This window comes from Neopelma chrysocephalum, unplaced genomic scaffold (genome assembly GCF_003984885.1).
Source record: "Neopelma chrysocephalum unplaced genomic scaffold, ASM398488v2 Primary Assembly neopelma1_134, whole genome shotgun sequence".
Classification (NCBI taxonomy): Eukaryota; Metazoa; Chordata; class Aves; order Passeriformes; family Pipridae; genus Neopelma; species Neopelma chrysocephalum.
Window position 1 is genome coordinate 315,973 of NW_020897796.1, and position 14,885 is coordinate 330,857.

Genomic DNA, 14,885 nt, shown 5'->3' on the forward strand with positions numbered 1-14,885 from the left:
TACCCCTATTCCCGGTTTCCCCAGCCCCAGTACCTCTATTCTTGGTTTCCCCAGCCCCAGTATCCCTGTTCCCGGTTTCCCATCCCCGGTACCCCTATTCCCGGTTTTCCCATCCCCCGTACCCCTATTCCCGGTTTTCCCAGCCCTGGTACCCCTGTTCCCGGTGCCCCCAGCCCCGTTATCCCCGTTCCCGGTGCCCCCACCCCCGGTCCCCCTATTCCCGGTTTCCCCCCCCCCGTTATCCCCGTTCCCGGTTTCCCCAGCCCCGTTATCCCCGTTCCCGGTTTCCCCAGCCCCAGTACCCCTATTCCCGGTGCCCCCAGCCCCGTTATCCCCGTTCCCGGTGTCCGGCCCCGCTCTCCCGTCACCCGCTGAGTGCGGCGGGCGCGGCGGCGCTCGCAGCGCGGTCTCTGTGGCGCAATCGGTTAGCGCGTTCGGCTGTTAACCGAAAGGTTGGTGGTTCGAGCCCACCCAGGGACGGTGCTACCGTTTTACCTCCGCCGCTCCTTCTTTTTTTCCCCTCTCTCTTCTTTTCCCAGGATGGACTGAGCCGGACCGGGAAAATGCGCCAGGGGCAGGATGCGGCCCCGGTGCTGCCCGTGGGCTCCCGGCTCCCTCCGAGGCGCCGGATGAGCGAGTAAAGCAGCCCCTGCTCTGCACAAAATCGGCCCCTCTGCACCTCAGTGTCGGGACATTAAATCGGAGCAGAGACTTGAAAGCCTGTTTCCATCCAGATTTTCCATGTTTCGCCTTAAAAATAAGCTGAAGGGGCTCCAAAATCGCTTCCCTCCCCCCCTTAAAAACTCTCGTAAAATCTATTTATGTTCCCTGCTCGCCCTGGTTTTATTTTCATACCAGAAATAATGAAGTTTCTGGTTTAATTCAGGGCACAAAGCCATGCTGGGAAGATCCCTGTTATTCCCATCTGGCTCCGCTGCTCCGTCTCTCCCCAGTGCCTGGGATGTTCCCACCAGGCAGAATGTGGGCTCTGACTTCTGCCAGAAACATTTTACAGTGGAAAACATCTTAAAATTACACTTTTAAATGCACTTTAAAACAGCCACAGGCCGGGCTGTGCTTCCAGGACTTGGTCCCAGGACTTGGTCCCAGGATGGATGAACAGCCCCAGCCCGGGACAGAGGTTTCCATCGGAACCAGGGCTGTTTCCAAACACATGGATCTCTTTCCCTTTGGCACAACTTCACTCCCCAAAAGGAAACATTTAATCCTGTTTCCTCCAGGACAGAGTTGGTGGGTGAGGAAGTGAATCCAATGCTCTGCAGAGCGAATTCCCCCCGGAATAAAAAACACCCTCCCAGCCACATGTCCTTCCCCTCCCCTGGGTGATCCCTGACTTCACAGAGAGACTTCGTGGTGCTGGCACCTTCCAAAGAGGTGTTTTCCCTCTGGGCAGCCCCGCTGGCCCTGCCCCAGAGGAAGAGTTTAGGGTTTGTCCCTGGATCCCAAACGGTGGGGGTGTGAGGCCTGGAATCCAGCTGATACCCCGATATATCCAGCTGTGCCATGTTCTGACAGTGCCATGTCCCTACCGGCTTATCCAGCTGTGCCATGGCCCTGTGAACCCGAAGCTGTGCCACCATGGATCCAGCTGAGCCACCATGGATCCAGCTCTGCCACCATGGATCCTGCTGTGCCATCCTCAGCTGTGCCCCCCGCTCCAGCTGTGCCACCATGGATCCCGCTATGCCATGCCCAGCTGTGCCCCCCAACTCCAGCTGTGCCACCACGGATCCAGCTGTGCCATGCCCAGCTGTGCCCCCCTTGATCCAGCTGTTCCCTCATTGCTCCAGCTGTTCTCCCATCGCTCCATCTGTTCCCCCGATCCAGCTGTTCCCTCATTGCTCCAGCTGTCCCCCTATCCAGCCGTTCCCGATTCCGCTGTTCCCGATCCATCTCTCCCCCCTATCCTGCCGTTCCCTATCCCACCGTTCCCGGTCCCTCTGTTTCCTATTCCCTTGTTCCCTATCCCACCGTTCTCGGTCCCTCCGTTCCCGATCCCGCTGTTCCCTGTCCCCCTGTTCCCGATCTCGCTGTTCTCGGTCCCTCCGTTCCCGATCCCGGTGTTCCCTGTCCCTCCGTTCCCGACCCCGCTGTTCCCCGTCCCTCCGTTCCCGATCCCGCTGTTCCCGGTCCCTCTATTTCCCATTCCCCTTTTCCCGATCCCGGTGTTTCCCCATTCCCATCATCCCCCTCTCGCTGTGACTCTTCACTTTTCCCCGCCCCTCCCTCCCGTTCCCCCTCAGCCAATCAGCTCCTCGCTCGGCCTTCCGTCCCGCCAATCGCCAGCGGCGCTTCGGCGCGGGGCCGCGGCGGCGGCCAATGGGAAGCGGCGGGGGGCGGGACCAGCGGCGCGGCAGTAGCTGAGGGGAGTCTGAGCCGGGCCTGAGGGGAGCCTGAGCCGCGTCTGAGCCGGGCCTGAGCCGGGTCTAAGTCGGGTCTAAGCGGGGTCTGAGCGGGATCCGAGCTGCCGCAACCATGGTGAGGTCCGGGAGGTGCCCGCGGGTGCCCGGGGGAGGCAGGAGGGCGGGAGGCCGCTCCCCGCGGGTCTCCCCCCGGGGTCGTTCCGTAGCCAAAGCCGAGCCCACGAGGCCGAGCGGGGCCGGGCCCCGGGGGCTGGGGCGGCCCCGGCGGTACCGCTGAGCTCTCCCTTTGCAGTCGATTATGTCCTATAACGGCGGGGCCGTCATGGCCATGAAGGGCAAGGGCTGCGTGGCCATCGCCGCCGACCGGCGCTTCGGGATCCAGGCGCAGACCGTCACCACCGACTTCCAGAAGATCTTCCCGATGGGAGAAAGGCTCTACATCGGGCTGGCAGGGCTGGCCACCGACGTGCAGACGGTGTAAGTGAGGCCCCATGTTTATTTACAATAAATACTGAGGGGCAGCTTGTGCTGGGTGTAAGTACCTGTGTGTGCTCATAAGGAGGGGATAACATACATAATTAATGTAATGTAATGTAATATAATATGTGCCAGCGCTCCTGGTTTTGGTCTCCCTTCTGTGAGAGCTTTTTAGATAAACCTGCGTGTGATTTAAGGTCACACCACTACTAAAACTGAAGTTCAGAGCTGTTTGTGCACCACCTGCCTCGGGTGCTGGTGTCTGTCAGCAGCAGAACAGCTCAGGCCTGGGTGAAGGGGAAGGGAAAACCAACCTGCCTTGCTTTAATCCCAGTTCTCATCTCTTGCAGTGCCCAGAGGCTGAAGTTCAGGCTGAATCTCTACGAGCTGAAGGAGGGAAGGCAGATCAAGCCCCAGACTTTTATGAGCATGGTTTCCAACCTGCTCTATGAGAGACGGTAACTCCCAGGCAGATCCTCTGTGCCCTGTCAGAGAGGGATGAGGTTCCTGGGGCAGGTTCTGGAGTTCCTGTGACAGCTGCTGGTGGTGTGGATAAAGGAGACTGGATAATTTAGTGATGTTTGTCCTGTTTGCCTCGCCAAAACCGTTGCAGGGTGCTTCCAGTTTGCCCTGGAAGGTTCTTTCTCCCACCAAAAGCAGCTGTGGGATGTTTTCCTTGTCTGGATGTTTACGTGGGAGGTGGGATTGCGTTGATGGGGAGACCTCAGGGCTGCCACGGCTTCCTCCCGAGGGGCAGCCCCAGTGACAGCACCCAGGGAAGGGCTGGAGCTGTGCCAGGGAGGGTCAGGGCGGATCTCAGGGAAAGGTTCTTCCCCCAGAGGGTCATTGGGCTGCTGGAGCTCCAGGAGCGTTTGGGCAACGCTCTGAGGGGCAGGGTGGGATTGTTGGGGTGTCCTGGGCAGGGCCAGGAGCTGGATGGATGGTCCTTGGGGGGGTCCCTCCCGGCTCTGAGCTGCCTGTTCCCCCCAGGTTTGGCCCCTATTACACAGAGCCCGTGATTGCTGGGCTGGACCCCGTGACACACGAGCCCTTCATCTGCTCCCTGGACCTCATCGGCTGCCCCATGGTCACCGACGACTTCGTGGTCAGCGGCACCTGCTCCGAGCAGATGTACGGGATGTGCGAGTCCCTCTGGGAGCCAGACATGGTGAGCCAGGGCTGGGATTCATGGATTCACCCTCCTGTGTTCACTGGGCAACTGGGAAACGTGGGCTGAGTGAGAAGCTCCTCCTGCGGCGCTTCCTGAAGGAGCTCGGGAGAAGAGGCCATGGGTTAAACAGCCCGAGGGAAAAGTCTTGTAGGGTCTTGGATGATAAACAGGGGTTTGGACCAAATTCTATGCAGTTTTTAGCCCAACTTCTGCTGCTTCTGTCCCCCAGGAGCCCGACCACCTCTTCGAGACGATCTCCCAGGCCATGCTGAACGCTGTGGACAGAGATGCCATATCTGGGATGGGGGTGGTGGTTCACATCATGTGAGTGCTGCTCCCTTCCCTGTGGAACGGGGGGAGAACTGAACAAGCTCTGCACTCAGTTCACTGCAGGGATTGGTTTCCAGGGCATCCCTAACCCTGCTCCCTTCCACCAGTGTCTTTAGAAATGCTTTCTTCATTCTCAGTGTATTTATTTGAGCACCTGTTGCTTGAACTGCAGAAGAGGAGGGAAGCCTGGAGTCAGATTCTTGCTGCACAGGGATTCCCTGGCTGCATTCCCACTGGAATGTGGGAGCATGGTCCCTCACACAGGGAGGGATGCTCTTTGCCTCAGCTGGGTGCAGTGTTAACTCCCAGCTCTGCAACTCAACTGGCTCCTGAAGCAGCTCATTTTATTTCCCTGGAACATTTATTCCACCCCAGGAGCTCTCCTGGGGTGGAGGAGGAGGGGGTTTACTCAGGTGTCACAGCCACCTTGAGTTCAGGTGACCCAGCCCACCTGTGCACCTGCAGCTTCCTGAGGGAGGGATAAGCTGTATGTGGGGACTAAACGTGGATTTATTGACAATCTTCTGTCTTTCCCCCTCTAGAGAGAAAGACAAGATCACCACGAGGACCCTGAAGGCTCGCATGGACTAGCCCAGCACAGCTGCTCCTGTGTCACACCCCTTCTGGGACTTTTTTAAAATAAACCTCTGGATTGGAGTGAACTTGCCTTTGCTTGGTCTGAACACGAGGATCGAGTTCTCCTCCCTAAAGCTGTGAGAAGGAGCTCAGGTTTTAGGTGGGAGCAGAGTTTACCTTTCCCTCTGAGCCACCTGCACTGATCCCCTCAGTGCACCTGGATGTGAAGGGCTGAGCTGCAGCTCGTGGACTGGGACAAATCCATTTGTTCTGGGAGCCAGGACTTGGTAAAATCAGTTCTTACTTAAGCCCCCATTTTACAGGCACTGTAAAAAGGCTTCTCCAGTTGTGGTCCAAAGAATCATGGGATGGGTTGGGTTGGAAGGGACCTTAAAGATCATTTAATTCCAACTCCCCTGCCATGGGCAGGGACACCTCCCACTAGCCCAGGTTGCTCCAAGCCCCATCCAACCTGGCCTTGGACACTTCCAGGGATCCAGGGGCAGCCCCAGCTGCTCTGGGCAACCTGGGCCAGGGCCTCCCCACCCTCCCAGAGAGGAATTCCTTCCCTCTGGCAGTTTAAAGCATCCCCCTTGTGCTGCCCCTGGCTGGTGGCAGCTGAGCAGGATCCCGGTAAAGAGCACAGCAGGAAGGCACAGATGTACACAAAGTTTTAATTTTATTTTTTTCTCTGGTTGGAGACTCATCTTGTAACATGCATGCATTTCAAAACAGTAACAGTGTCTCAAACTGCTCCTAGCAAACAGACAAGCACAGAGGACTTAAAATTCCTATTTAAAAAACAGCAGTGAAAAAACCTAGAATGTTTATTTTTTTTTATTATTTTTTTTTTAGTTTTTAAACTTAATTTATTCACATTTGTTTTTTTTTTCAGTTGCACTGATTAGCCCTGCCCATCCCTTGTGACCTGTGTGTAATCCACTCAACACGACTCCATCCAGCTGGTTTTGTTTTTTGGGGGTTGTGCAGCCAGAGAGCGGCACAACTCTGGAATGGTAAACACTGAAACCACCCCTGAAATGAGACCAGCAGTTGGCTCTGAGCTTTTCCAAATCCCAAAAAAGCAAGGAAAACGGGCAGTGGCTGATGGGGACAGTGGAGAATGGCTCTGCAGAGGTGGGGGGGGGGAGTCCAGGGGTGTTGGGGGCACGACACACGCTCTGACCTCGGCAAGGGTGGGATGGAACCCCCGGGATGGAAAACTTCCTGCAGCTCAGGGAGGCATGGAAAAGACTGCATAGTAGTCACAGGACTGGGAGCATCCACCACCACGGCCCCCAACTACCACACACCCTCACTTCCCCCTCGGTGGGCTCAGATCCGCTCCCCACCCGCTGCCCCCGTGGAGGCAGCGCTCTGCAAAGCAGGGATTTCTCCCCCCCTTTCCCAAAATAAAAAAAAAGGAAGTAAGACTCAAGTGGTTTAGTTTTCTCGCTGATTATGCTGATCTGATTCCAAACCAGGATGCAGGAGCACAGCCTCCTGTATTCAGGCATCCTGAGTCACCTCCTGCCCCCCGCTCCCGGGAGTTCTCCCCCCCCGGGGATGAATTTCATGATTTGGGGCTTTTTAGAATTAAACCCAGGTCAGGTAGGGAGACCAGAGGGAAGGATCCCACCCTGCCATGAGGAGTGAACTCCTGCTGGTATTCCCACAGCAAATTCCAAACCCCCTTCCCATCTCTGGCACCAAGAGTGGGAGCTCCTGGGACCCCTGGGTCCCGTTGAAGGGTGACCCAAACACGCTCCCGAGTGGTTTTTATTGCACTGTTGGAGCAAAGCTGTGGCTCTGCCCTTCCCTCTCCCACTCTTGGTCACACTGGAGGAGCTGAATCAACAGGGAAGGTGGAAAATTCAAACTTCAAAGCAGGTTTTAGTTGCTAAATTTTGACAGATCAGAAAGAGAGAGAGAAAGAGACCCTGTGGAGTGTGGATCCCGCAGCTCCTGCCCAGCTCACCCTTCAGGCACTGCACAGATGCTGCACACACTGATTATTTTTTAAACTCCAGCTGACCAAACTGCACTGGGTTTTTTTGTTCTGATCCAAATCTGAGCAACCTGCCCACCTACAGCAAGTCTGGCAGCCGAGGGGGGGGTCAGTCAAATGCACTTCAGTGTAAAGTGTTCTGCAGGGTACATGCTACAGACAGAAATATCTACATTCAGCAAACTAGAACTAAAGTCACACCAGGAACAGACAACAAACTAGCACAAGCAGTTGTAAAACCAGAATTGAAAGGGCTGGGTTGTCCTTTTTTTTTTTTTTTTTAAATACTCGAGTTAAAAAAGTGACCTAAAAGAAGATAAAAACAAAAAAAAACCAAAACAAAACCAAAACAACAACAACAAAAACCAAATGAAAGAAAAAGTCCCTTTTAAAAACAAATCAAATATTTGCAGCTTCACTTCTTATTCTGGTAATAAAAATACTGTCTAGAAACAAAAAAATTAGCATTTTTAACGTAATGCTACCTCTCAAAATGTAAACAATATACAAAATGCTTATGTTAAACAAAGTTACATACCTGGGTAATACATCATTAAGTGAGAAAATTGCATTTAATTACTTTAATACACACAAATATGGCAACTTGACAGAAGTGGCAGAATTGGGGAAGTGCTAAAGTGAATAGAGTTTGTGGGGCTTCTCTGATCACTTGAGCCAGAAACAGCCAATTCAATCCCTGCAGGAGTTTGGAGTGGAATAAGAAAATACAGTTAACTGCTCTCCAGCCCTTTTTATCATGACTTCTGTAAAGACTGCTGCAGGAATTAACTGTATTTTAATTTTATCCCTGTTTATGAAATTGGGTGAAGGAGATTTTTGCTCCCAGTTCCACTCGATTTTCTTTGGGTTGTTTGTTTTGTGGGGGTCTGCAGTTCACCCGTTCCCTTCTCTCTTCCCCCACCCCCCCTTTTTTTTTCCTCTTCTTTATATATATATTTTTAAACAGGTGATTTGAAGATAAACAGTTCCAAAGCTGGTTTTCCCAAAAGGAGAAGGGCAAACTTACCAGGCCAAAGTTGCAGATATTCAATGCAGAGTTTTTTTAAAACTGTCAGGAATAAAAAGTGATCGGTGTTTAAATTTCTAATTGACAGTAAACTTAAGTGCTTATTGTTTAAGAGAGAAAGCAACCAATCTAATGCCCACAAAAGGAAGCTGATGGTGCCCTGAAGTCCTCCCTTTTTTGTTTTTTTTTGTTAAAGGATTCTCAACAGCTGCACAATTTGGGTTGTGGCTTTTCCAGCAACACACCTTAAGACACGAGACCCTTCAGCCTCCCAGACAAGGGTGTGTTCACACCCCCAGGACAGGGAAAGGACTCCAGGGGGCACCAGGAATTTGTCCCTGGGAAAGGGAATGACCGAAAAAAATATTCATGCCCCCCCGTTACAAGCCCTAATTTTTGATTTCTTAAAGACTCTATTTACAGTGCACTCTGGTTTTGGGCTCAAAACTTTTTAGCCCCCTCTTTTCTTTGTCCCATTTCCAAAGCTGAGACCTGCGGGATTCACGTCACGAAATGTGGGGATGGAACATGAAAATCAAAAAAAAACAACAAACCCCCCCCAAAAAAACCCAAAAACCCCAAGCCCACATTGAGAATCCAGCGTTAAAGTCGGGGGGGAATTACCAGGATGTGATGAGCACCAGTTATCTCTCGAAAGGACCAAATTCCACACAGCAAAACTGTAGCACGTTGTTACAGCACAGGACAGACATTCCAAACAGCTTATTCCCGAAACAAAGGCATATGTGAAAACAGTTCCAAGGCAGATAAAAGCGACAAACGTTTCAAACTGCAAGAGGTTTTTTTTTTGTTCAAAAAACGCTAAAATCCTGCTCGGGAAAAAAAAGGAAAAATGAAAAAACAAAAAGAACCAAAAGGGGGGTCTGTAACTTGTGCAGCAGAGCTAACAAAACCCAAAGCGAGCCCGACAAGCTTGGCTGTGAAAAAAGTATTACAAGCATTCTGGAGACAAAACAGGACGTTATTCAGTCACTCCAATCAGCTCCAAATCCTTAGGGGGGGATGGAAAAATAATCTGGTGCAAAGTGTTCAAACGTTTCCACTCCTCGACTGTCGCTCTAGAGAGGGGTTTTTTGGAGCAGAGGAGAGTAAAACCAACCCACAGCTCAAGTCCTGAAGTCCTCTTGAGCCGTGGAATTTGCTCCACAGTCACAGCTCCCAGCACTCCCCACTGGCAGCGAGTCCAATTCCTTCGTGTGCAAGTCACATTGCCATTGGAAAAATAAAGAAACCAACTAAGCCAAGAACCTCTGTCAGGAAAACAAATTCAAGTACCTGTTGCAGATGGGGTGAGTAAGGAAGACTGAACATTAGCTAGATTAACACTGGCAGGACTGTGATGGGCAGCTGTGGCCTAAGAGACAACGGCAATTCCTGACCGAGGCGCGACAGGGAAACGTCCCGAGAGTCAAATGTTATCCCATATCTACAGGTACAAAATGCCTTTTTTTTTTTTTCTGGTTTTCTTTTAGGAAATCTTCAGAGCTGGCCAATTGAAAGCACAAAGGGTCCGAGCACATCATTAGCTGAGGTTGGTCAACGCCACTACTACTTCTCACACTGGTTGTTTTTTTTTTTTTAGGTTCTAGGAGTTAACACCTTTTTTTAAGAGATCATCTTTGGTAGATGTTCCATTTCCCTCGTCCTTCTTGTAAATCAAGTGCAGTTACAAAAAAGTTTTTTGTTTTTTTTTTTTTTGTTACTTAAATTAACCAAAAAATATAAAGTGTCCCAGTCTGAATTTACCTAAAGTTCAGCGACTCCTCCTTATCAGAGTTATAGTTTCCGTCCTTGAAATGGTGAGCTATTTTCCTTCCAATTCCTACCAAGAGGGAAATAAAAGGGATTGTATGTCTTTCTGGTAAAGACAGTCCAATAAAATAAAAAGAAAAAAAAAAAAGGAGTAGTTTGTGGAATCAGGCACTGCTTCACTCCCACTGAACATGATCTAGAGCCACCCCTTTATACAGTGCCACGTCACATCCCTCTGGGATCCTCTTGATCAAGAGAGGAGAAAATGTCACTAGAAAGAGCAGTGCTGAAACAATGCACTTTGCTTGGTTTAAAAAGCCCTCAAATCTTAATGTCTGGGCACTTCTGTAACATAAAATCCCACTTTTCCTCCTGGGTCAAGTGGACTGTTGGAGAGGGTGCACCTAAGAATGAGTTTTTCTCTGAAGTCACGCAGTGCCACACACTCACCTTGCACACACACACACACACACACACACACATCCCACACACACCCCACATGCTGCTACAGTGTCTGAGTGTCACAGGCTGCGTTCTCTGTGGGTGAAGGAGCCCCTCTGCTCTTCCTTCCTCGCTGAAGGCTGAAGACAAACTATGCCAGGATGTTGGAGATAAACTCGTTGAAGCGTTTCGAGTACTGCTCGGGGTTCACGGTGGAGATCTCTGCCCCGGCCTGCAAGGCAGAGACACAGCAGTCAAACACCCTCCTCTGAGGGCCAAGAGGGATCATGGCAGCACAGCTCTGCTGGGAAAGACCCATAACAGCATCCAAGTTCTAGGAGAAAGACCAACAGGTCTAGAGAGACCCCCATGGAAACTGCTTTTAGCTCCAGCTGCGTCTTCAGACCACGGAGACAAAGCACTGCCTTTGTTTCCTCGTGGTTTACAGGAGATTTAGAAGGAGCATAAAGAAATCATAATGGCTGGAGCTGGGCCAGGGGAGGGTTAGGCTGGATATTAGGGAAATAACTTCTTCCCCCAGAGGGTGGTTGGCACTGACCAGGCTCCCCAGGGCAGTGGGCACGGCCCCAAGGCTGCCAGAGCTCCAGGAGTGTTGGGATAACGCCCTCAGGGACAGGGTGGGATTGTTGGGGTGTCCTGGGCAGGGCCAGGAGCTGCACTCCATGATCCTGATGGGTCCCTTCCCACTCCTTCTATGTAAACTCCACATGGTGGTGGGTCGATGGTTGGACTTGCCCATCTTAAGGGTCTTTTCCAACCTTAATGATTCCACAATTCCATGTCCTGCTATAACCTGGGCTTTTTTCAAGCCCTTTTGGGCAGCTCAGGATTGCTGCCAGGGAACAGGAGTGACCCCCCCTGCAGTCAGTGAATTCCTGCACCTCCCAAACTGGGATGTAAATACAAATCATCCCCAAGCAGCCAGAGGGAAAATTCCTTTGTGGGACAGTGACGAGGGGAGAGCTGCTCCTGTGCAGAATTTCCACACTGGGAGGAAAATCAGTGCCAGGAGACATCCCCCCCACACACAGAGGGCCATGAAGGCAGAGCAGAAGCCCCCCAGGCCCATCCCCCTGCCCATGCCAGGCTTACCCCATGTTTCACTGTTTTGGCAGCATGTGCAGCTTTCTTCTTCGTGTCGTAGGGCGTGAGGATGTCTATGATGGCCATGAAGTAAACTTCCTTCTTGGGGGCACCTGGCAAGGCAAGAGAGTCGCTGGCACCCCCTGAGCAAAGCCCAGCTCCGCTCCCCTCCTCCCCAGACACCCAGCAGAGCTGGCAGGGGGAGCAGAAGGGCAGGGAACACCAGCGGGCCAGCACACCAGAACCATCACTTCCACCCGTTCCAGCTCAGCACAGCGAAGGGGAGGGACGGTCCTGCCACTGCACCGAGCCCTGGGCACCTCCTGTGCCCACCACAGCTCCCCCACGGCCCCACAACACTCACTTTCGTGGCTTTTCATGGCGTAGACGTCGACGGAGGGGTCGAACTCGCCGGGCCCGAAGAACCGGGGGTAGTTGAGGAGGTTCCCGGGGCTGTCCGGGGGGGTCCCGTAGGAGGAGATGGGGTTTCCCCCCAAACCATCGTTCTCACACTCCTCGTCCTCTGCCCGATCCTCCACTTCCATCTCCTCCTGCTCCGCCCGGTCCACGTCGTGGATCCCAACCAGCAAACTGTAATCCATGATCTTCAGCTGAGCTAAAAACTGGGGGAGAGAGAGAGAGAGAGAGAGGAGTGAGAACAGCACCCGCGTGGGATCAGAAATCCTCAGTCCAGCCCTAAGGAAGGGCTGTAGAGTGAGAGCTAAACCCTTTTCAGACTCCAGAGAATCTACACACGAGCTCACAGGCCCACTGCCCTCAGCAGGAGCCTGACTGACCCAGGAGTGACTCCTCTCCAGGCACTGCTGCACCCCTGGAGCCAGAGGCCACAGTGAGGATCCAGCCAGGGGAGGCAGAGGAAGGAAGAGTTGTCCCCCAGGAAAATACCTCCACGTCCCGCTTCAGCTTTTCAAGGAAGTTCTTTTTACTCTCTTCTCCAACGTGCAGCTTCTGACCCTCATTCAAGAAGTCGTTGTCCTTGAATGTTGGGAGATCCTTGGCCTGCAAAGAAAAGCCTGTGTCAAATTCTCCAACCCTGGGGGAAGGGCTGGACCACGGATCCCTCAGAAATGTGTGGATTGAATGGACTCTGAGCACCCTGGGGCTGCACCAGGGTCTTTTGGCTGTTTTTAAGGTCAAGTGGCTCATCCTGTCCACTAAAGATGAAAATGGCATCAGGCAGAGCACAATAATTATCAGTGAACGCAGAGAAACTCAAGGGAGACACAGAGCAAGTGAGCTTTAAACTCTGCTGGGAAGATGTGCTGCAGGCTGGGAGCTGCACAGCTGGGCTCCAGCCTGAGATGGTCCAACCAGCTCCCAGAACTGAAAAGAAATTCATTCTGTTGGCTTCTGAACTGGGGGAAAGGGGTGAAGGCTTGGAAAAAAAAATAAATGCTTTTTTCCCTAAAGACTGGAGCAAAAAAATCCAACCCACTGTTTTTTTGAGGAATCCACTCGCAGCAAGCCCTGAGGATTTCTCAGGGATGTGGAAGAACTGGGAATTAAATGGTTTTGCTCTTACGGTGACAGAGGAGCATGTGGTGGCTTCATGATCTCGTGTGAATGGCCTGGGACAAGCTGCACATGCAGAAATAGCTCCAGACAGTAAGTTGGGGACACTTGGGCATGGTGACACCAGAGATTTCGGTGTAAAGGGTTGTTCCCTGGCTTGTGCCAGAGATCTCATTTTAGGACAGGCTGGACTAAACCTGAAAATCCTACATTCCTGTGCAAAACATGCAGAACCACCAGAGTTACTGCTGAGATTTCCACAGGAATTTCAGGGCAGCATCACAGCTGAAGCTTTGCAGGGGCAGGATGCTCAGTCCTAAGTTCCCTGACTGGCACCAGAACCCAGACTTAGGGCCATGCTGAGACATGGCAAGGGCCTGAGAGGAGCTGGGCTGGTTTGTAAAAGCATCTGTTGGAAAATCCAACTGCTGACCTGCCTCAGTTTGGCATTCAGGGAGTTCTAGGGAGAAATCCTTCCATAAAGACACCACTTGCTCTAATGTGGGGTTTGGAACTGGTGGGATTGTCCCCCAAAAAGTTCCCACCCCACTCCTGGCAGTGCCAGGGAAGCACCAGCACCTTCCTCTCCTGAGCAGTTACTGGGCACAGCCTGAAAGGTGGGACAGAAAGAGGTTAGAACTCAGGGCCTGTTTAATATCCCCTGCTCAATACCCCTTTGGAAAAAGGAAATCAGTTGGATCCCATCTGCTTCCAGCCACCAGGAGGAAGGAAAGGCTGGCCAGGGTTGCTCCATACCTTCTCTTTATCACTTGCTTCCCTGGATACTGTTGAGCCCTGGTAAAAAAAAAAAGATGAAGAAAATATCATTACCACACTGTGTGTCATATTCCCAACAAATTCACTGACAATATGCAGAAAAATTATGGAAGTGTTTTCAAAATGAGTGCTCAACCCCCTTTCCATGATCTCCCTGGTTTAGTATAGGTCACTTGGGGAATGCACCAACACCTGAGACCCAGCTGATGCTCCATCCAAAGCCCCCAAAACCTGATCCCTGGAACAAAACCCAAAGCCCACGGTCCTGCCAAGTGGGTGTTACAAAGCCCAGCTCCCAGCCCTCTGCAGGAGCTCCCAGCCCCATTGGAGCCCTCCAAAGCCTCACCTTCAGGTCGTATTTCCTGTGCACAGTCAGCCTGTGGCTGAACACGTTCCTGGTGACCACCATGTAGGTCTCCACACCGTCCACCGTGAGCCGGTACATGCCCAGGAACTGGGGCAGGAGGGTGTTCCCGTGGCACTCCACGATGAACTGCAGGGCAGCAGGGGAGGGAAGGGGCAGAGAAGGACAGTTCTGTCACACAGACCCCACCTCTGGCACCACACAGGGTGCTGAGAGTGACCCTCCAGTTCCAGCCACCCGACACTCATGCGAAAGGAAAGGAGGCCTGAAACGTCCCCCAGGGTCCCAAGAAAAGGAGTCAAGGCATGGTAAGAACCTTCCAGCCCTCAGCTGAGACAGAGCATCCCATTCCCTGAGCAACCTGATCCAAGGATTGGCATCCCTGCCCGTGGCAGGGGGTTGGAACTGGATGATCTTTCAGGTCCCTTCCAAACAAACCCATTCTGGCACTCTCTGACTGTGTGTGTGCCCAGCCTGCTGTGACAGGCCAGGTGTGCCCTGGCACTGCCCAACTTCCCTCCTTGTGGTTATCTCAGTGTTCCTGACAGTGAAGAGCAGATGGGCTGGCACATAATGTGGACCAGGGCAGAACATTTCCAGCTGTCCCCCTTTGCACCCCCTTCCCTGCTCCTCTCCAGTCCCTCTGGAAAGTCCAATGCAAAGGACTGAACTGGGAGCATGTTTATAGGTCTCAGGTACCAGCAATCCATAATTCATTGATGTCAGCAACTGGGTGAGCTGTGAAGGGGCTCAGCAGCATGAAGGAACGGGCAGCTGGGCCACATTTGGCTCTCAGATCCCAAGAAACTTTGTTTTCTCCCACAAAACCTCTGCGGGAGCTCTGCCAGCTGCGAAGCCGAGCTCCAGCTCCCCGGCAGATCCCGGGGTGTTTGCAGCCCATCTCCCAGGGTTCCAGGCAG

At 52.5% G+C, this 14,885-nt stretch overlaps 2 protein-coding genes and 1 non-coding gene across 4 annotated transcripts in view; 2 read left to right on the top strand and 1 right to left on the bottom strand.

Annotated features, from left to right (window-relative positions):
* The first annotated feature begins 406 nt into the window (after window positions 1–406).
* Window positions 407–480, top strand: TRNAN-GUU. The gene has a single exon. It is a non-coding gene; the product is annotated as a tRNA-Asn (tRNA).
* Window positions 481–2,356: 1,876 nt separating this feature from the next.
* On the top strand, window positions 2,357–5,024 carry PSMB3 (proteasome subunit beta 3). Its single transcript, XM_027698912.1, has 6 exons — window positions 2,357–2,499; window positions 2,677–2,861; window positions 3,212–3,319; window positions 3,852–4,029; window positions 4,262–4,356; window positions 4,905–5,024. The coding sequence occupies exons 1-6, from the start codon at window positions 2,497–2,499 to the stop codon at window positions 4,951–4,953; spliced, it is 618 nt and encodes a 205-aa protein (XP_027554713.1). The 5' UTR covers window positions 2,357–2,496; the 3' UTR covers window positions 4,954–5,024.
* Window positions 5,025–5,793: 769 nt separating this feature from the next.
* The window catches only part of PIP4K2B (phosphatidylinositol-5-phosphate 4-kinase type 2 beta), a 21,763-nt gene continuing 12,671 nt past the window's right edge, over window positions 5,794–14,885 (bottom strand). Inside the window, exons 5-11 of one of the 2 annotated variants that reach the window (XR_003536770.1) lie at window positions 13,948–14,094; window positions 13,581–13,619; window positions 12,198–12,311; window positions 11,656–11,914; window positions 11,301–11,404; window positions 10,241–10,419; window positions 5,794–9,816 (exon numbers count right to left, since the gene is read on the bottom strand). Coding sequence is in view for 1 of the 2 variants with exons in the window: in XM_027698904.1 (XP_027554705.1) it covers window positions 10,339–10,419; window positions 11,301–11,404; window positions 11,656–11,914; window positions 12,198–12,311; window positions 13,581–13,619; window positions 13,948–14,094 (744 nt within the window). In the remaining variant the exon portion in view is untranslated. Of the gene's footprint in view, window positions 10,420–11,300; window positions 11,405–11,655; window positions 11,915–12,197; window positions 12,312–13,580; window positions 13,620–13,947; window positions 14,095–14,885 lie in introns of both variants that reach the window. The other variant, XM_027698904.1, reaches the window with a different exon arrangement.

Coding starts and splice junctions, on each gene's coding strand:
- PSMB3 (XM_027698912.1), top strand. Junction 3,320..3,851: donor AACCTGCTCTATGAGAGACG/GTAACTCCCAGG, acceptor TGTTCCCCCCAG/GTTTGGCCCCTATTACACAG. Junction 4,357..4,904: donor GGGGTGGTGGTTCACATCAT/GTGAGTGCTGCT, acceptor TTCCCCCTCTAG/AGAGAAAGACAAGATCACCA.